Here is a 20,900-nt window from a genome sequence, read left to right on the forward strand (position 1 = left end):
TTTTGCTTACAAGGGACATATAAAAAAAACTAAAAAGAGGCAATCCGTGCCGTGATTCCCCAGCCTTGACGGCGACGAACCAACCGGCGATTTGGCCCATGCGCTAACACGCCATCGCCTGGGACTAATTCATCTGGCGCGAAGCGACGACGGCTGCTGCTGCTCGCTGTTCCGTGCATGGCAGCGGATTCTTGGGATTTTGATTCTGTGAAGCTGCGATTCGATACCAGCCTGCCCTGTCTGTCACCCTCCTCTCCTTATCCGGTATTCATTTTGCACGCTGACCCTCTCGTGCCCATCGAATTACGTATGTGCCCAAGAACGTGCACAGCAATCTGTATCGGGACCCGCGGCGTGCAGTCTCTTTTCTTTAGCCAAAAGAAACAAGGCGGCCTTTTTTTTCCGCATTCGTGCACGAGCACCAAAGTGGTTTCGTTGTTAGCCTTTTATCCCTCCACTAATTTAAAATAAAAGGTCTTTTGCCCTTCCACTTTTTTTTTGAGAAAAGAGTCCTTATCCCTCTGTAAGCATATATTAAACATGAGAAAAATCAAAGTTAAAAGTACTAGAATGTGATCACTGCTCAACCACGCGAGCCCAGCTTCGAATGCATGGAACCCAATCACCATGGCATGTGTTAGCAATGACATATGGCATATATAGGGGCCAAGCCCTCCCTCCAAAACCAAGAAAATTTTCACTAAAAAGAAAATCTAAATTTTGATAACATTTTGAAAATTCTAACACTATTAGCCTCCATAATAAGTTAAAGTTTCCAGCTCCACCATTGTGTGTAGTAGAATGCAGACAAACATATAAGAGTAAATAAAATGGGAATGGGCAGATGAATGATGGCATGTGACACGGGACACATTATAAAACAAAAATATCTTTCAATTCCAAGAAGCCATACAAATCGAAATGTAGGGAGCATTAAAAATTGATACCTAGAGTGTCTATTGACACCTTTTCTGAATTGAAAACCTCTCCATAGTTACATTGTTCTGGATAGAGTTATGAAAGTTCTAGTTCCGAATTGACCGTGTTGATTATATGATGATTATACTAATTTACAAACTTCAACGAGTTTCTCATCCTGTTTGAAATGTGTGCTTGTCCTGGTTGTTGAATCTATTACAACGTCTTCTTCATCTGTTACTAGCTTGTACGTGCTTTTTCTAGAGTCACAATGAAAACCCACGGCTATGTACACCTAGCCTCCAATTCCTAAATTCGAAGGGCGGACAATTAATACAAATTTATATGAAAAAGAGAAAGAAAAGCTTAGTGATTTTTACTCTAATTAAGTAACTTTGTATTAAGTTTGAAAAATATGAAAATTATGCTTAAAATTTTCTTGTCTTCAAAGTTGTATGTTATAAATAAATTTGTAGTGCAAAGTAATAGTCAAAGGTAATTATTTTCTGACCGGCAGGAACTGGCGGCAATTCCAACTGCACCGGTCAATTTTGTTGCGTGAATTGTTTTTTTCACCCATTCGTGAACCAAATTATGGTAAGGATAGCGACAGGATATTCGGATGTTTAAAAGGAGGGCCAAAGTGCCAAACTGGAACCACCATCGGAGAATATGCAAAAAAAAAAAAAACGAAACATTTGCAGAAACCACCCCGCGGACGCTGACGTGGCCCGGCGAGCGCGCAACTACAAGCCGGGCGGTGTCACCCACCGCCAGGTGGGCTCCACCCCACTCTTCTTCTTAGCTGCTCCGCCTCCGCCGGTCGCAAGCCAGTGTCACAGTCCCAGTCCCCGGCGACCTCCTCCTCCTCCTCCCCTTCCCCTCTCAGCTCTTCTAGCGCGCCCCGCCGCCTCCATGGGCCCCGTCCGACTCGCCCTCCTCCTCGCCGCCGCCGTCGCGCTAGCGGCCGTGGGCGAGGCGGTGTACATCCCCTACAACACGTCGGCGGGGGTGGTGGCCGGGAAGCTCAACGTGCACGTGGTGCCGCACACCCACGACGACGTCGGGTGGCTCAAGACCGTCGACCAGTACTACGTCGGATCCAACAACTCCATCCAGGTGATTGCGCCGGCTCCGCTGGGCTGACTTACTTCTGCGCCTCCCCGATTTTGCCGCTCGCGGGTCTCCCTGATTTCTCGGAGGAATTCGAGGTTTCTGTTTGGAAATTGGGGCGGCTATCATTGGCGTCCTGACTATTTTGGAGCATTTTTGGGGGATTTGTAGCTGATGATTCTCTAAAGTGAGCCTGGTGTTCGTCAACTTGGCTGGCTCTGCTGTATTTAATCCAATTTGTTTGTTTTTTTTTTTGTCCTGGTTGCAGGGGGCATGCGTGCAGAACGTTCTGGATTCGCTCATCCCGGCCCTGCTCAAGGACGAGAACCGCAAGTTCGTCTATGTCGAACAGGTAACCGTTCCATACTTGCATTCATAGTTGTGTTGATTGATTTTTCGAAATGCCTCAGAGGTTGGGTTGTGTCAAGCTTGGTGAGTGAAATTGGGGGATAGGAAGGAAGCAATGCGCATGTACCTGTGACCATACTGCTGTTTATGCCTGCATATTTGGGTTTGGGCTTGTGGAACTATTATAGGACCCTGTTCCTTGCTGCTGATTCAGAGGATTAAAGCTCAATCATCAACTCTGCATCCAAATGATTTGTGTCCTTCTGCAGTAGAGCAATGTGGGATGTCTATGATTGGACGGAGTATTTCTTACTTTTCTTCTGATCAGTGGTTTATGTACGATTGCAGGCATTCTTCCAGAGATGGTGGAGGAACCAGAACGACATGATCAAGGATACCGTGAAGGGTCTCATCAGCTCTGGACGGTTGGAATTGATGTATGCTCCTTCAAGTTCCTAAGCTGTCGCTTTGTAGTTGTTTCTGCTCTGTATTGAATGACATTGCTTCTGCTGTTGAAGCAATGGGGGCATGTGCATGCATGATGAGGCCACTGTGCACTACATCGACATGATCGATCAGACTACGCTCGGGCACAAGTTCGTCAAGGAAGAGTTTGGTCAGATTCCACGGATTGGCTGGCAGATTGATCCATTTGGCCACTCTGCGGTTCAGGCATACCTTCTTGGTGCAGAAGTAGGTCGCTTTAACCATATCCATTTATGTCTTGTCCTTATATCTCACATGACTAATGCTTGCAAAGGTTTGACTAAGTCAAATTTCTAATATAGTGTACTGCTACTTCCTCATACTTCCTATTTGTGGGATAAGATGAACCTAGCACTTGCAAAATAAAGTTTGTATCGTATTATAGTACTTTTGATTCGACAACTGCTTACAAAATCCCTTATAGTACCTAAAAATGGGTATATTCTACCCTTTCTCTTTCCGGACTGGATATTCTATTTTTAGCCTATCTACTTACACACAGTCCCCGACTGAACACAAACGTTATCTCTCCGCCCTTATCTGAATCCATGGGGGGCATTGCAACCTTCTGTGCTTCCCCTTTGACTCGAGAGTTGCAACACACTCGTGCTTTATGACCCACACATCGCTCGGGATGATCTTGCGTATAGCTAACAGCCCTTGTTATGAGCTCGCTTGATCGCCTGCGGCTTGACCCAACCGAGTCATCCGTAGCTTATACCACTATGCCCAGTAGAAAAGTGAGGACTTATTGTCTGCATATAGCCAACACAAGAAATCAAGAGCTGTTGTCTTGTGATTGCCACAGTTCTCAATCATAATGCAATTGACACACTTCTTGACCACAAAACAGAAATACTTAATTAAAGGAACCAAATGTATTAACCGAATTTACAGTTGATCCCTTCGGTGTTTGGTAAACATACTAACTAAATAGGACAGAGATGGCTCAGTAAACATTTTATTATCTGCCAGGTAGGATTTGATGCTTTCTATTTCTTCCGGATTGATTACCAAGATCGTGATACTCGAAAGGGAACAAAAGAACTTGAGGTTGTATGGAGGGGCTCCAAGAGCTTTGGCTCATCAGCTGATGTAAGTAGACTTTTCTTTTTCTAAAGTGCATGGCACACTCCTGTTTGATGCTCTGTTTATGAATCCTTCCCTAGTGTGTAGGCACTATTCTATTTTGTTTGTAATGTTGAATTGGAGATCTGTATGTTTGTTTCAGATCTTTGCTGGCATCTTTCCCAAAAACTATGAACCACCTCCTGGTGGCTTTTATTTCGAAGTTAATGATGATTCCCCTGTTGTCCAGGTAATTAATCAGATGATGATTCTTTTGTATAAAAGTCACCACATGATGATTCTTCATGGCTTTCCTCTATGCAGGACGATCCCCTTCTCTTTGATTATAATGTTGAAGAACGAGTAAATGATTTTGTTGCTGCAGCTCTAGCACAGGTACATTTGCTTATTATGCATTTTTTTTTCTTTTTGGATTTCTTTGTACTCTCTTTGCAGCTATATACACCACAAGGTTCGGTCGATACCACAAACTTCACCTTATTTAGTTTATATTGGCCATCTGATTGTTGTGGTGATAGCCTGATAGGTTTTATGATCTGTGAGAATGCAACTTGAGTGTTTGTTGCACTTAGAAGTTTGACTTATCTGTATTTTGAACTGTTACTTGTTATATATATGTAATACAATATTCGTTCTTAATCTTGTTGCTCTGTTCAGAAATATAGCTTCACACCCTAAGTTGTATTGTTTCTTTCTTTTCTGTAGGCAAATATCACGAGGACAAACCATATCATGTTTACAATGGGAACAGACTTCAAGTACCAATATGCAGAGAGTTGGTTCAGAAATATGGACAAACTAATTCACTATGTGAATAAGGTTAAGGATGAACTCATATTACAGAAATTGAAAAATTATTTTCTTCTTATTAATTCCATTATGAAAGTTCATGCCATTACTCAACACATACCTGGTGTATAGTCATGATGATCTTTTTAGTCATGGTTTATGGTTATGGAATACATTTGAGTTCTTTCATGTTCCCACACTAATTTATCCTGCATAGGTATCATGTGATTCATTTTATTCTTTCATTGTTGATAAGAACATAAATACTTATATGTTCCATGCTTCTCTTTCCCTCTTAATTTCTTATCAATATTGGATTTGGCAAAATACAAAATAGTAGGAAACAGTGAAGTTTTCTACTCTAATTATGGTTGTACTCACCATGCTTGTTCTTTTTGACCATACCTCAGCATGGCCTCATCAATGCTCTTTATTCCACACCTTCCATTTACACTGATGCAAAATATGCTGCAAATGAGCAATGGCCTCTCAAGACCAATGATTTCTTCCCGTATGTTTTTATTATGCATTCATAATTTATAGGATTATCATTACTTTATTCCTTTTGACCATGCATGACCGTATTTTCTCTTCGACCAGATATGCAGATAACCCTAATGCGTATTGGACAGGTTACTTCACAAGTAGACCTGCCTTAAAGCGATATGTCCGCATGATGAGTGGATATTACCTGGTATAGACATCCTTTATTTTTTTAACTATGTTGTGCTTCTGTAGCCTTCAAATGGCCATCATCAGTTTCTTAATTTACATATGCATTTGATTATTTGATAGAATGCTTTTATTCTTAAAATTCAATTTATTTTCAGGCAGCCCGGCAGCTGGAGTTCTTTAAAGGGAAAAGCAAATCAGGTCCAACAACAGATTATCTAGGTGATGCTCTAGCTCTTGCTCAGCACCATGATGCTGTTACAGGAACAGAGAAGCAACATGTAGCAAATGATTATGCCAAGAGATTGTCAATTGGATATACACAAGTGAGCATCCTAAGAGAATTGTTTGAATTCATGCTTGATGGGTTTTTCATTTTGATTTGGATATAACTTTATTTTGTCGGAATCATTTTACAGGCCCAGGAGCTTGTTTCGACTTCTCTTGCTTGCTTGACTGAGTCGGGCTCAAAATCACGTTGTTCAACCCCAACGACAAAGTTTTCTCAAGTTAGTTTGCAGCTTGTTTTTATCCCCTGTGAGGAGTAGACACTTTCCACTTAGGCATCAATGGAGACAACGCCTTTCCGTTATATTGCTAACCGGAATAAATCTATGTGAAATAAATTTGATCAGTGTTTCTCAAGAAACAGAAACAATAATGGATATGGACCACCTTCTCACTTTCTCGGTTCCTCTGATCTTCTTAGCAATGACTAATATTTACTGTATCTCTGTATCTTCTTTTTCAGTGTCTTCTTCTAAATGTTACTTTTTGCCCTCCTTCCGAGATGGACTTTTCTGAAGGAAAAAGCTTGGTGAGTTTTGTATAAACCCATGCGTTACAACTTTTAAAGTGCAAACTGTGGCCTTTTCAGTTCAACCATGGTATGACAAAAGACAAATTGTATACTATCAACCATTTTGTTTTCAATATTTTTTTTGTTTCGGTTACAGGTTGTTCTTGTGTACAACTCGCTTGGCTGGAAACGAGAAGATGTCCTTCGTGTGCCGGTATGCAATATTTTTCTTTACTCTCTTCAAAAGAAAATATTTTGTTTTTGTGTTTTAGTATGGCAGTAATACTTTGTTACCACAAAGCTGCTTCATCTCACAAATAAATTAAATGTAACAATTAATGGCATAACAGGTTTTCAGTGATTCAATTGTGGTTCATGATTCCGAAGGAAAAGAAATTGAATCACAACTTCTGCCTATAGCTAGTGCCTCACAGAACATACGGGACAAACATGTCAAGGCTTACCTAGGAACTACACCAGGTGCAAAGCCCAAGTTTTGGCTTGCTTTTCCTGTGTCAGTACCGCCTCTTGGTTTTAACACTTATTTTGTCTCGAGCACGAAGAAATCAGGTAACTTCATTTCTTTATCCTTGATATACACTGACTTAAGAAGCACTGCTCAAAATATCTTTCTGAATTTTATATGATCCAGCATCTGTTTCTTCGAAGTCCACTCTATACTCATCTCAAGGAAGTAAAGACAATCTGCAAGTTGGGCAAGGAAACTTGAAACTTCAGTATAATGCGGCTGGAGCATTATCTCTGTACTCCGATAGAAAGACTCTGGTAATGTGCCAAAGTTCAATCTTTATGTTCAGTTGTTCATTATTTCCCTAGCTTCATCTTACAGAAATGGAGTTGCATTATTGTAAGATCACTCATGGTTACAGGCTTATTTTATTACTCATTAGTTGAGACTCGAAAGGTTATTTCCCTAGCAGGACATGTGTGCATGGTGTTGTGTTAGATTATGACTCTTTTGTTGAGTTTCAGTTGTGATCTAGAATCTTGCCTACTAACCTAATTAATAAATTTCAAGATTGAAGCAAATTTCGAGCAGAAATACAAGTATTACATAGGGCAGGATGGAAACGGAAGTGATCCTCAGGTGCACTAAAAATTCTATCTCATCCCGTTTTCCAAAATAGTAGTTTTTGCATATATTGGTGCTAATTTGCTTTTCCTGGACCGTAGGCTTCTGGAGCATACATATTTCGGCCTAACGGCACCGTTCCTATCAAGACGGACGGTCAGGTACGAAGGAGGGATTAAATTTATACTCAAAAGAAGGACGAATTAAATTTGCTCTAGAGCAACATATAGTTGCACAATCCACTGAGTTATTTTCAAGAGAGTTAACATGAGTCTTATCAAATTTATGTAAGGTTCCTCTCACAGTTCTGCGTGGCCCCATACTAGATGAAGTGCACCATCAGATTAATTCATGGATATATCAGGTTATCATATGGGAAATTCTTTTCTTAATTATGATTCATGTATATTTTATCTTCTTTTGTTTTTCTTCTTACTCCATTCCAAGGATCTTAATGAACTTTTAGCTTACATTCCTTACATAACTGAGATATGTAAGGATAATCCAAATTAGCAATGACATTTACACTCTTACACTACTTTTATCTAATCGAATTATTTTGAGTAATCTGTAGGATTCGCCTATCAGTATATGGCATATTTACTCATATAGATGGCTTCTGGTTATCGTATAAAGCAAGAGATGATCAGTTGTAGAATTTAATTATATTATATAAATTTTGGTCAATCAACTAGTAATTATTCTGTATATTCTTGATACTATTTTTTCAATTCTGAACGCAGATTACAAGAGTTTACAAGGGGAAGGACTATGTGGAAACGGAATTTATAGTGAGTGCTCTGCCACTAGGATATGCCTTGCATTGCTACAGATGTTTGTTTAAACATTGCGTTTTGTTTCATGATTTGATTGGCATAAGATTTTAACATATTCTCAACTGATTGTTCCCATGTGTAGGTTGGGCCTATACCAATAGATGATGGAAATGGAAAAGAAATAGCAACTGAAATTGTCACAAACATGGCGACAAACAAAACATTTTACACTGATTCCAGTGGACGCGATTTCATCAAAAGGGTATGCAGCACTGGCATTTTTTACCTTTTCTTCTCTCCCAGTAAAGCACTTTTGTTGCCCTTCTCATTGACAGATTTCTTCAGAAATAATTGTTCTAGTGATTCCTATGCTACCTTAGAACGTGAAAGGGATAAGATTAGCAGTTGGCACAATGGATAACTAAAAAAGAAAATACATGGCAGAATGTTTTAAGATTATCTCAAGCTTTATATTTATACACGAGGTACCATTTTTATTTTATTTTATTTTATTTTGCAGATAAGAGATTATCGATCAGAGTGGAAGATTGAAGTGCACCAGCCCATTGCTGGGAACTATTATCCTGTGAGCTTCTGTTTGCTCTCTATATTTTTTGATGAAGTTTACTAACATTAGTAAATGGCATCTTTTTATCTGAGCAACAGTAGTCAAGAGTGGCATCTTCCACTCACTTGATTCAGTTTTGAATTGATTATTCTCTGTGTCTTTTCCTAGAGGATTGTATTAGTTATTTTGGTCTTTACACCAACATTTATTGATTTTTACTAAAAGATGATAACATAGACATTTGTAAAAAGATTGGTGATTCTGTACATCTTTTCAGGTTAATCTTGGCATTTATGTGGAAGATGGCAGCAAAGAGTTGTCTGTACTGGTAGACAGGTCAGTTGGAGGTTCAAGTATAAAAGATGGACAAATAGAGCTAATGCTACACAGGTACATCCTCAAGCAGCATAATTGTAATAATAATTTGTTGCTTCTTTCATGCTTTAGTACTTCCTTTGTGATGACCTCTGTACTCCCTGTATAGGAGGCTACTCCATGATGATGGGCGAGGCGTCGCAGAGGCGTTAAATGAAACTGTCTGTGTTGATAAACAATGTGAAGGATTAATTGTAAGTATTGGAGTTAATTACTTGTCTATTGGGCCAACCCTAGAGGGTAGCTATATAGTAGTCATACATGGGCCTTATTGGGCCATAATACACACATACATACTCCAACACTCCCCCGCAGTCTGAACTACCGACGCAGCGGAGTTGTAGACTGGACATGAAAAGAAGAAGGACACACACACACGAGCCCCCCCACAGACGCAACTAGCCATAGGTGATGTTGAGGCTGGAGCGAAACTCAGTGAAGGCGGGGGACGGGAGGCCCTTGGTGAAGATGTCGGCAAACTGAGAGGTAGTCGGGACGTGGAGGACCCGAACATCACCGAGGGCAACCCGATCCCGGACGAAGTGAAGGTCGATCTCCACATGTTTGGTCCGCTGGTGTTGAACAGGGTTGGTGGAGAGGTACACCGCACTGACGTTGTCGCAGTAGACAAGAGTGCTCCGGGAGAGAGGAGTATGGAGCTCGGCAAGGAGCTGCCGAAGCCACGATGCCTCTGCCACGCCGTTAGCGACAGCGCGGTACTCCGCCTCGGCACTGGAGCGGGAGACCACCGGCTGACGCTTGGACGACCAGGACACCAGGTTGCCGCCCAGAAAGACGGCGTAGCTGGAGGTAGAGCGCCGAGTGTCCGGACACCCGGCCCAGTCAGCGTCGGTGTAGACAACAAGCTCAGTGGAGGGAGACCTGTGAAGTAGGAGGCCGTAGTCCACAGTGCCCCGGAGGTACCGGAGTAGGCGCTTGAGAGCAGTGAGATGGGGCTCCCTGGGATCATGCATGTGGAGGCAAATCTGCTGAACTGCATAAGTGATATCCGGTCTGGTGAAGGTGAGGTACTGAAGAGCCCCAGCCAGACTCCGGTACGCAGTAGCATCTGTCACCGGAGTGCCGTCGGCCTCTGACAACTTGGCCTGAGTGTCAACTGGAGTGGAGCAGGGCTTGCAGTCAGTCATCCCAGCTCGCTCCAGGATATCAAGAGTATACTGCCGCTGGTGAAGAAAGAGGCCGGCCTGACGAGGCTCAACGGTGACTCCGAGAAAGTGATGGAGCACACCCAGATCCTTCATAGCGAACTCCTGCTGAAGTGAAGTGATGATCCGCCGTAGGAGGGATGGACTCGAGGCAGTGAGGACAATGTCATCAACATAGAGTAGCAGATAAGCAGTCTCAGCACCATGATGATAGATAAACAGAGAAGTATCAGACTTGGCCTCCACAAAACCCAGCGTCAGTAGGTAGGCAGCAAACCGCGAATACCAAGCTCGAGGGGCCTGCTTGAGGCCATAGAGGGACTTGTTGAGCCGGCAGACCATATCAGGCCGAGAAGAATCAACAAAACCCGCTGGCTGGCTGCAGTAAACTGTCTCAGTCAGAGTACCGTGCAGGAAGGCGTTCTTGACGTCAAGCTGATGCACGGGCCAGGAGCGAGAGAGAGCCAGTGAGAGAACAGTCCGGACGGTAGCTGGCTTGACCACCGGACTGAACGTCTCGTCGTAGTCGACACCAGGGCGCTGAGTGAAACCCCGGAGAACCCAGCGGGCCTTGTACCGATCGAGGGTACCATCAGCCCGCCGCTTGTGTGTCCAGATCCACTTGCCGGTGACGACGTTGGAGCCAGGCGGACGGGGCACCAGATCCCAAGTCTGGTTGGCGAGGAGCGCCGCGTACTCCTCTTCCATTGCGCGGCGCCAGTGAGGGTCCGACAGGGCGCCGCGGACAGAGGAGGGTACAGGAGAGACCAGCGACTCGCCGGGCATCGCTGTAAGAGCCCGGGGCTGCAGGGTACCAGCCGCATGTCGCGTCACCATAGGGTGAACATGACGCGGGTGCCGGTGTAGGAGAGGCGGATGGTACACCGACGGCGCGACACGGGCAGTCGGGGCCGGCGGAGGTGGTGGTGTAGGCGTCGCCGGTGGAAAAGAATCCACAGGCGGTGACCGAGGTGGCGACGGCGGTGACGGGGCCGGCTCCAGGTGTAGTGGAGCCGGCCGCGCCCGGCGCTGGTAGACGCGCACAGGCTGCGCGAACCGGGCAGCAGGAGCTGAGGGCGGTGCCTCCGGCCCCGCGCAGGGCGAAGGGGTAGGGGCAGCACCAGAGTCTGGCGCCGTCAGACCCTCGCTGGGCGCAGGGTCAGGGGCACCGGTGGACGTCGAGCCTGGGGCAGCACCGGTGGGCGTCGAGCCCGGTGAAAACCACGATGGAGCAGTACCTGCAGGACACAACGTCAGCGGTGGCTGGTCCACCGGGTCAGTGGGAAACAGGGAGGACAGATCAGGGTCGGAGGTGGAAGGGGGTGGGGAGGTGGTGGAGTAAGGGAAGACGGACTCGTCAAACACCACGTGGCGAGAGATGAGGACCCGCCGAGAGGAGAGGTCAAAGCAACGGTACCCCTTGTGATCCGGGGAGTACCCGAGGAAGATGCACTGAGTCGAACGGGGAGCCAGCTTATGAGGAGCGGTGGCAGTGGTGTTAGGATAACACGCACACCCGAAGACACGAAGGTGATCGTAGCGGGGGGGGGGGGGGTACCGAAAAGAGCGTGGTGTGGAGTGGGAGCGGGGCAGGCGATGGAAGGTAGGCGGTTAAGGAGATAGGTGGAGGTATGAAGACTCTCAGCCCAGAAGGGGGCAGGGAGAGAAGACTGGAACAGAAGAGAGCGCATGGTGTCGTTCGTGGTACGAATCATGCGTTCAGCCTTACCGTTCTGGGAGGAGGTATAGGGACATGACATGCGTAGGTGCACACCGTGAGAGAGGAAGAAGGCACGGGAGGTGGTGTTATCAAACTCGCGGCCGTTGTCACACTGGACGGCCTTGATGGTGAGGCCGAACTGAGTGGACACCCAGGCGAAGAAGTGGAGAAGTGTGGGGAAAGCATCAGACTTGGCACGCAAGGGAAAAGTCCAAGAATAATGAGAGAAATCGTCAACCACAACAAGATAATACTTATAGCCAGAAATGCTCAAAACAGGCGATGTCCATAGGTCGTAATGTACAAGATCAAACATATGGGTCGCATGTGAAGAGGAGGTAGGAAAAGGAAGGCGAACATGACGGCCCAGTTGGCACGCCTGACACAGGTGCTCATCATGAGCCCGAGTACATGGTATGTCGGAACTACGACTAAGCTGTGCCAGGACATCACGGCCAGGATGACCAAGACGCCGGTGCCATGTAGTGGAAGAAGTTGTGGCGGCAAAAGCAGCTGAAGAAGCGGAGGGCGAAGCGGAAGAAGTGGACGCAGGAAACCGAAGGGAGTAAAGGGGCCCGGTGCTGTCACATCGGAGAAGAGGTCGCCGGGTAGCCAAATCCTTCACAGTAAGACCAGAGGAGTCAAATTCAACAGAACAAGAATTGTCAGTTGTAAAACGGCGAATAGAAAGAAGGTTGTGAACCATGGAGGGAGCAACAAGAACATCAGGAATCCGAAAAGAACCGGGAGTGTGAGCGGTGCCCACGGAAGTGACAGGAAGACAAGAGCCATTTGCGACCATGATGGATGAAGGGTGGGAGGAAGAAGGAGGGTGAACAGAAGAGAGTATACCAGGGTCGGGTGTAGTATGGAAAGTGGCACCCGAGTCGGCGATCCAGTCCTGGCCGACTGGAGGAGTCAGGGTCATGGTGCCGAAAGAGCGGGCCAAGGCTGTCGGGTCCCACCCGACAGGCCCAGGCGAGGCCCCGGGAGGTGGAGCCCACGGCGACGAAAACGGAGCAACCGGGACAGCGCCAGCGAGCATGGCGGCCGGTGGACGAGGCTCGCCACCGGTGGCCTGGAAGGGCCACATGGAGATGCGCCCTGACCATGGGTTGGCAAAGGACGGCCAGGGAGAGCCCCGTGGAGGCGCCGGTGTGCCCGCCGGTGTGCCTCCACGACCAGTGCCTGCACCACGCCCCCCACCGCGGCGACGGCGGCCGCCACGGCCCCCCTACCCCCGCTCGGCCTAGGAGGAGGAGGACCAAGAAGGGACGACGGTGGCGAAGCGGAGGGACGTGGAGTCACGGCTAGAGCGGTCGAGGAAGACGAGGAGCCCGGCGCGGGAAGGGACCCAGGCTGGATGCCCTGAGTAAGCTCCTCCATGACAAGGTCATCACGGACCTGCAGGAAAGTGGGGAAGGGCCGCTGCCGGGTGATCCAGGTGCAGAGGTGGGCGTAGCGCTCGTTGAGGCTGCGAAGAACGTTGAGAACCAAGATCCGGTCCTCCACGGCCCAGCCAAGATCACCGAGGGAGTCCGCCATGGTCTTCATCTTCCGGCAGAACTCGCCAACGGAGAGGTCGCCCTGGACGAAGGTGCGGAAGCTCGCGTCGAGACGAAGGGCCCGGGCTTCGGCGTTGCCCAGGAACTGGCCCTCGAGCGCCAGCCAGGCCCGACGGGCGGTGGTGTCGGGGGTGCCGCGGACGAGGTCGTGGAGGTCGAGGGAGATGGTCCCCAGGATCCACGACAGGACGATGCTGTCGAGGCGAAACCACGCAGCTGTCCGGGCCGCAGGGAAGGTGTCGGTGAGGACATGGTCGTCGAGGGCGTAGCGGCGGAGAATGAGCAGCACCATGTCCCGCCAACGGGCGTAGGAGGGCGACTCAGGGTCGAGGACGACTGGGACCAAGCTCTTGATGTTCTGAACGCCCCCGGCCTGGTAATGTAGCTGCGCGACGAGTGGATCGGCCGGGTCGGTCCAGACCACCCCAGGCGGACGGGGAGCACCGGAGCCGGAGGAGGTGGCAGTGCTGTCATGAGACACCGGGTGGGCGAGGAGCTGCTCCGCCTCAGCTATCTGACGGGCCAAGACGTCGGCCGCATCACGCTCGCGCTCCCAGGTTAGGGCTGCTGCGCGCAGGCGTGCCTGACCCTGGGCAGCAGCAGCCCGGGCGGCGACGAGGGCCGCAGCGAGAGTCACCTCGGGAGGTCCTGCTGCGTGTAGGGACAGAGGTGGCAAAGGGGGCGGTGCGGGGAAAGGAAGGCGAGCGTGCCCCCCCTGCGCCCGCTGAAACACCAGTAGCAGCAGTAGCGGCCGCACCTGCACCTGCAGGGCCGCCCGCTGCCTGGTGGAGGGCGGCGGCGGGAGCCACGCCCGCGCGCCCGCCTGCGCCCGCGCGGAGAGCCGCAGCGGCGGCGGCGGCAGCGGCGGCGTGGTCCGCATCGGCGGGATCCACGCCCGCGCGCCCGCCTGCGCCCGCGCGGAGAGCCGCAGCGGCGGCGGCGGCGGCGGCGTGGTCCGCGCCGTCCAGGGCCCCGTTGCGGCCCTCGTCAGCGGCGTGGCCCGCGCCAGGGGGCCCGGCGACAGCGGCCAGTGCCGCGGGGGCGGCGGCGGCGCCCGCGGGAGTCCGCCCCGAGGCGATTTGGGCCCAGGTAGAAGGAAGGGAGGGGAAGGAGGAGAGAGGAGGGGGAAGAGGGCCGCCGGCCATGGCGCCCACGGCTGCCGGCGGCGGCGGCGGCGGCGCCCGGGCAGCAGCTAACCCTAGAAAACCTAGGCTGATACCATATTGGAGTTAATTACTTGTCTATTGGGCCAACCCTAGAGGGTAGCTATATAGTAGTCATACATGGGCCTTATTGGGCCATAATACACACATACATACTCCAACAGTAAGTAAAGTGATTATATTCCTAACACTTTAGTAGGATAGAGGCCAAAGTCAGTTGGTGCTTGCTGAGATTATATTGGTATTAGAATGAACACATCTCCATTTTTTTTCAGAAGAAAACATCTCATTCATTAGGATAGATTAAAGTCAAACAACGCCTAAAAAGTACCATAGAAAAAAGGCCATCTTAGTTTCCTCAACTAATTACTTATTTACAGCTAAGTCACCGGATGATAATGTTGTGTCATTACAGATCAAGTTATTATATTGTGACTGCAGCAGCATGCAGTGTCATAAAGAAATATAATGGAAAGCATCTCATTGTCATTTCAGATCGAAGGAAAGTACTATCTCAAAATTGATCCACAAGGAGAAGGAGCTAGGTGGCGTCGGACATTTGGCCAGGAAATATACTCACCTCTCCTCCTTGCTTTCTCAGAGCAGGTATGGCCGTATGGGGTGAAACTTGCCATCAGCATGGTTGCTCAGGCTATTTGTGTGTTCAACATGCGCCAACTTGTTTACCCAGGATGGAGGCAACTGGGCGAATTCACATGTTCCAAAATTCTCTGCAATGGATCCAACCTACAGCTTGCCTGATAATGTTGCATTGCTTACTCTTCAGGTACCTGCCTTGTTATACCATTGCTGCCATAATGTATTAAAAAGTGAAAATATACATAACTTCTATGTTAGGTTAACCAATTGATTTTAGAATTTGGAATGTTCATTTTTCATTTTTTAGTAGTATATTCTGTGCAAAAGTGCTGACTCCTGGTTGGCTTGATTGATGACAAACAATGAAACGAAACCATGCACTCTTCTAGATGTATATCACGACAAGTGTAAAACTGCTGCCTGGATTTATTTGTAATTCATTACTGCATATATCTGTTTATAACTTGGTTACATGTGTCAAATTTATTCATAACACAGGAACTCGAAGATGGAACTGTTCTTCTTCGGTTTGCTCATCTATACGAGGTTTTGCCACCACCATTCTAACTTTGCTGTTCCAGGAAAGGATACTTCTATTTGCTTTCCTAAGTTTTGTGCTTTTCTGGACAAATAGGCTGGAGAGCACAAGGATCTTTCAGCTCTGGCGAGTGTCGACCTCAAGAGAGTATTCCCAGACAAGAAGGTCCTCTTTGTCGCACCTTAATTTACACTTACCTTCATCTTCAAGTATATTCTTGACCCCTTTCGGATCCATCGCTCCAGATTGGCAAGATCATCGAGACAAGCTTATCTGCAAACCAAGAACGTGCAGCCATGGAAAAGAAGCGCCTGAAATGGAAGGTTCAAGGACCTCCTGCTGACAAGGTGGTTCGTGGAGGGCCCGTGGATCCTTCGAAGCTTGTCGTCGAGCTGGGGCCAATGGAGATCCGCACATTCATTGTCAGCTTCGACCGCAGCATCAGTGGCAAGCAACTGCTCTGATAGTCCGACGCCGAGGAGGTCCAGATGGGCATCATGGCCAATGCCCAGTGTTGTATTATTAGCTTGACATGATGACATCTACTCTGTTTAGGAAATAAGTAATGATGTGAGTAGAAATTGCACTGATTGCATTGCATTGAGCAACTAAGTCATCGACGTTGGAACTGAATCTGACTTGAACACTCAGTTCAGACACAAAGCTGGGTTTTAATGGAACTGTCGGTGTACATTATTTGGTCACGAAAATCTGGAGTCTATGAGTTGCCAATGAGATCTGTTTTGGACCCACCTGTCAGCTCAGCTTAGGTTGGTATAGTAGTTTCCGCACCAAACATGCCAAAATTGGTTGCCATAAGTTGATCCCTGTCCGATACTAGCACAAATAATTTAATAAAAAAGAACCATTTGTGCTGTCTAATTGCTATTCTTGTCCTGTTTATGCTATAGTACATCAAAGCTCAATTAATACACTACTTTTTTTTGAGAAATATAACACAGCTGATGCACAAACAGTAGAGATAAGCAATTTTTTTAGGGAAAACACCCATAGGGCTCTCATTTCATTAAACGCAAGTTAAGTACAAATAGATGCCCAGCTTGGCAAGTTACAGACAATAGTTTCAAAAGGGCACACACCATTATGCTCCACATTTGAGCAAACTAAGCTGGGTTTAGAGACTGAACCTGGACTATGCAGCTTAGCTAAAGAGTGAGCAATATAGTTCAATTCTGTGGGAATATGAATAAAACTTCCTCGAATGAGATTTGCAAAATGAAGAATTTCTCGATTTGATGTCGTATACTCCAATCCTTGAGATTCTCGCCGCCATTGATGATACTTTCCACCAAGACTTTACAGTTCGATAGAAAGTAACAGTCACACACCTGCAAGATGGAAGCAACATTCATCGCTAAGAGGAGGCTGTACGCCTCCGCCTGCAAGGGAGAAATGGCTGAGCATTTGGCTCTGATTTGAAGAGACCAAGAAGGGTGGCTTGCGCCTTGTAGCATTGGTAAAGAGAATTCCCAAGCCAGCCTCTTGGTTTACATATGATGCGTCAATCCTGCAGCAAAGGTTGCTAGATAAAAGATTTGAAAAATAAATATCATCTTGTAAGTAACGTGATGTGGTCAGAATGTTCATGCTTTGGTCAATACGATACGCTTCATATTGAGCTTTTCAAGAAGCCTTTGCTTGGTAAATGATAGTGTGCACGGAGCAGTCTTTATGTTGAAACCTACGATCATTTCTTGCTTTCCAAATGTGCCAAAGGATGTAACAAACAACTGATCCTCTTCACAAGTAAGATTTCTAAAAGTCAACACCACTTCTTCTGGGAGTCCTGCCAGGCCCAACCCCGAATTCATGAATTCGTGTCTGTCCGATCGTGTAAATCCATCCTTCCGTGAGCAGGTAGGTAGGCACGTGGTTTTTTTTTTGCAAAAAAGCTCTCCAGTTTTTTGTTAACACTAGTAGAGAATTGGCTTTCGATGCACCCCATTTTGTCCCGGTTTAAAGTTGGCCCGGGACAAAAGGTTCACCAACCGGGACTAAAGCTCGGTCACTGGTGGTCTTTTGTCCCGGTTGAGTGACCCGGGATAAAGGACCCTCCTTTTGTCCCGGTTGGTTTATCCCGGATGGATTTTCGGGAGATTTGCACCCTACCAACTGGGACTAAAGGCCAATTCTCTACTAGTGTAATCGCCTTGGGATCCACAGAGGCCCTCCTCCTATAGTAAACGTGTTCTTTGCGACACGCCCCTAAGTTCCAGAATATTTCAACATCAGAAAAGAAAATTCTGATTTTGCGCCGGTTTTGCAAAAAACCGTCGGCCGACCATTTTGCGAAGAACCCCAACACGTGCCCGGCCTTGAGCCGCCGTCCCCTCCCATTTCTATCTTAGAAAAATTAGTTTCGTAGCCCTGAAAGATCACTACTTCTGTAAAATACCATTAAAAAATGGTGAACCGTTTCTGAAAATACCATTCGGTTACCTTTCATGGCTAACAGGAACTTTTTTCTGTCTACAGCGCGAAGTGCATTGTCGTTTCTACTCTTATCTTCTTCCTTACCGTTCTCCATCTCTCCCGTTACAGTAGCAGGCCATGCTAGGTCGCCGAGGCGCTCGAGGTTGGCTCCTCCCATCGCTGGCGGCGCGAACTTCACAGCCGTGGTCCTCGCGAGGGCCGTCACCGTGCTCTCCGTCGCGCCGTCGGCCGCGCTTGTCTCCTTCAACGCACACGCGAGGCAAGGCCAGCTGCGCCGCATCCTTGAGCTCAGCCCGCCCCTCTGCAGCCCAGCCGCCGCATGGCCGCCCACGAGATGGTCGTGGCGGGGCACACCTGTGATCCTGCTGTTGCGCGCGTTTGTCCAGGGATGCGCTGTGTGTTGCTGGTGGCCGCGCTCGCCATGCGTATGCCACCATGCTGTTCTTGCGCTCCACATGCATGTGCTCCTCGCGTGCTAGGAGCATGGGAGGCTGGGACATGCCCGCTGGGTGTCTGGACCAAGGAAAGATTGGTGCGTGTGCTGACCAAGGACATTTTAGTCCAAATTAACATTATTGATGCCAAATTCTAACGGGGTGTTATTTTATGTAACGTTTTAATCTTTTGATAGCATAACAGTGTTATATCTTTCAGTAATATTTTACGAAAATGGTGATCTTACGGTACTATGGAATCAAATTTTCCCACTATCTTTTCCTTCCTCTCTCTTCTTTCCTCTGCCCTCGTCCGCTCCAAGCGCCGCTGCCGCTCAAGCTTCCCTGACGACGCGACCACTCTCCCATCCTTAATTCCTCTCTACTCGCGTTTCGGAAACCCCCACCGCTCTTGTGCCGCACCACATACCCGACCCCGAGCCGGCCCCTCCCTTTCCTCTGTCTCTCTCCTCGAACTGTGGCGACCGCCGCGGCTGCGCCCCGTCTCCCACTCATCCGCCCTCCGTCTCCCCGGTTCACATCTCTCGTTGCTCACCCCCTGTGAACGTCCTCGCTGCCTGTTCTTCCTGACAACCCAGCCCTGTCAAACAATTTTTTTCAAGAACTGCCAAATGTGATTATTGCTTTCCTGCAGTCCTGGGATCAATTCTGTGCTAAGATTACCAATTCTCTCGCTAAAAAATTTGAATCATGCTTCTGTAGGTCCAGCTCCCAGGGAACTGTAGATTTCTGGTTTCTTCAACTAGTGTTGTCCCCGTTACAATGTGCACTCAGCACTGTTCAGAACTAGTGTTGTTTACTTGTCCTGGTTTCCTCCTAAACACGAGCAAGCAGACAGGTACAGGTAGCTTGGCCAAATTATGCCATATATGCATCTACATGTTTGGTGTGTGTAGTCTGAACATTCACTACGGGAAAGCTAAAAATTGCCGAGTGTTTTTTCTTTGCCGAGTGTTTTTTTTCGAACACTCGGCAAACAAGCTCTTTGCTGAGTGCCAAGCTCAAAACACTCAGCAAAGAAAAAGCACTTGGCAAATCGGGTCTTTGCCGAGTGTCAAAAAAAACACTCGGCAAACCCGCCTCTTTGCCTAGTGTAAAAAAAAACACTCGGCAAAGAGGGGGCTTTGCCGAGTGTCAAAAAACACTAGGCAAAGAAGGGGTTTGCCTAGTGTTTTTTTTGACACTCGGCAAAATAATAAGTTTTTTTTCTCTTTTCACCTTGAAACTACTCCCCACATACAACATTTGGTACTCCATGTTAAAATTTGGTATATTTTTGGATTTGTTTGCTATATTTAATTAATTAATTGTATTTCAAGGAAATTTTTTGTATATGTCAAATTTGAAATGCAAGTGATTCAAACTATAGAATAAAATGAGTAGAAAAATGATATTCATGTTATTTAGCCAAGTTTGAGGCCTTACCCATGAAATGAAAAGAAATTTTGAACATTTTGTTCAGGAAACACAACCATGAATGTGTGGCCAAATGATTTTTTAATTGTAAAAAAAGCATGCGAAGTCTGAAAATCATGAGATTTGTCATGATGTGATGATATCATACGTGGAGGCTGCGGTAAAAAATTGAGAAGATTTCGCACATGTCGTCACATACGATGTTTACAAACTGAAACATCTCAGAAGAAGAATAGTAGCGTTGAGAAGGATTCGATAAGAATTAGAGTTAGAGTGACGGTCCAGTTTTGTTTTGACTACAAAACTTTTTGTATAGGCAATAGAGAACATATATTGTTTCATGTGAAATTTTTATAATTTTTTGAAACCGTTAGATAATTTTAATTTTAATGTATTAAGTGCAATTATAGAATTTTAATTGATATAAATTTAATTTGAATTATAACCGCATAAAATAATGGAATAATATGAGTAGAATAATCAAATATATATTGTTGAGTGAATTTTAACTATCACCGCATAATATAATAAATAATATCAGTAGAAACTATTGAGGAAAAGGTGAAAAATGGAAAAAAATCTTTGCCGAGTGCCCAAATCTGGGACACTTGGCAAACTCGCCGGCTCCACATAAGACACCCACGCGCGCGCCCCCCCGGCCCCCCTCACCCACGCGCGCGCGTCCCCCCTACTCCCACCCACCCGCACTCACCCACGCGCCGCCCCTCCCTCTCCCGGCCGGCGGCTCTCCGGCGCGGGCGGCGCCCCTCCCCTCCCTCTCCTCCGGCGGGCGGCAC

General features: G+C 47.1%; 1 protein-coding gene across 1 annotated transcript; it reads left to right on the forward strand.

The window, feature by feature from the left end:
• The first annotated feature begins 1,717 nt into the window (after nucleotides 1-1,717).
• Nucleotides 1,718-16,488, forward strand: LOC117833051 (probable alpha-mannosidase At5g13980). The gene is made up of 29 exons (XM_034712415.2): nucleotides 1,718-2,037; nucleotides 2,300-2,383; nucleotides 2,728-2,816; nucleotides 2,898-3,072; nucleotides 3,841-3,960; nucleotides 4,097-4,183; nucleotides 4,258-4,329; nucleotides 4,660-4,773; nucleotides 5,154-5,254; nucleotides 5,344-5,437; nucleotides 5,574-5,741; nucleotides 5,835-5,924; nucleotides 6,167-6,232; nucleotides 6,372-6,428; nucleotides 6,565-6,784; nucleotides 6,867-7,000; nucleotides 7,254-7,322; nucleotides 7,409-7,468; nucleotides 7,600-7,671; nucleotides 8,051-8,098; nucleotides 8,226-8,345; nucleotides 8,604-8,669; nucleotides 8,929-9,041; nucleotides 9,136-9,220; nucleotides 15,136-15,246; nucleotides 15,332-15,427; nucleotides 15,739-15,786; nucleotides 15,875-15,943; nucleotides 16,024-16,488. The coding sequence occupies exons 1-29, from the start codon at nucleotides 1,834-1,836 to the stop codon at nucleotides 16,240-16,242; spliced, it is 3,051 nt and encodes a 1,016-aa protein (XP_034568306.1). The 5' UTR covers nucleotides 1,718-1,833; the 3' UTR covers nucleotides 16,243-16,488.
• Nucleotides 16,489-20,900: the final 4,412 nt, after the last annotated feature.

Source organism: Setaria viridis, chromosome 8 (assembly GCF_005286985.2).
Source record: "Setaria viridis chromosome 8, Setaria_viridis_v4.0, whole genome shotgun sequence".
NCBI classification, from domain to species: Eukaryota; Viridiplantae; Streptophyta; class Magnoliopsida; order Poales; family Poaceae; genus Setaria; species Setaria viridis.

What these genes read in the sequence shown, in the direction of transcription:
- LOC117833051 (XM_034712415.2), top strand. Translation starts at nt 1,834, where the DNA reads ATGGGCCCCGTCCGACTCGCCCTCCTCCTCGCCGCCGCCGTCGCGCTA. An exon ending in AAGACCAATGATTTCTTCCC is followed by an intron (nt 5,255 to 5,343) that starts GTATGTTTTTAT and finishes CTCTTCGACCAG; the next exon opens with ATATGCAGATAACCCTAATG. An exon ending in TTGCTGGGAACTATTATCCT is followed by an intron (nt 8,670 to 8,928) that starts GTGAGCTTCTGT and finishes ACATCTTTTCAG; the next exon opens with GTTAATCTTGGCATTTATGT.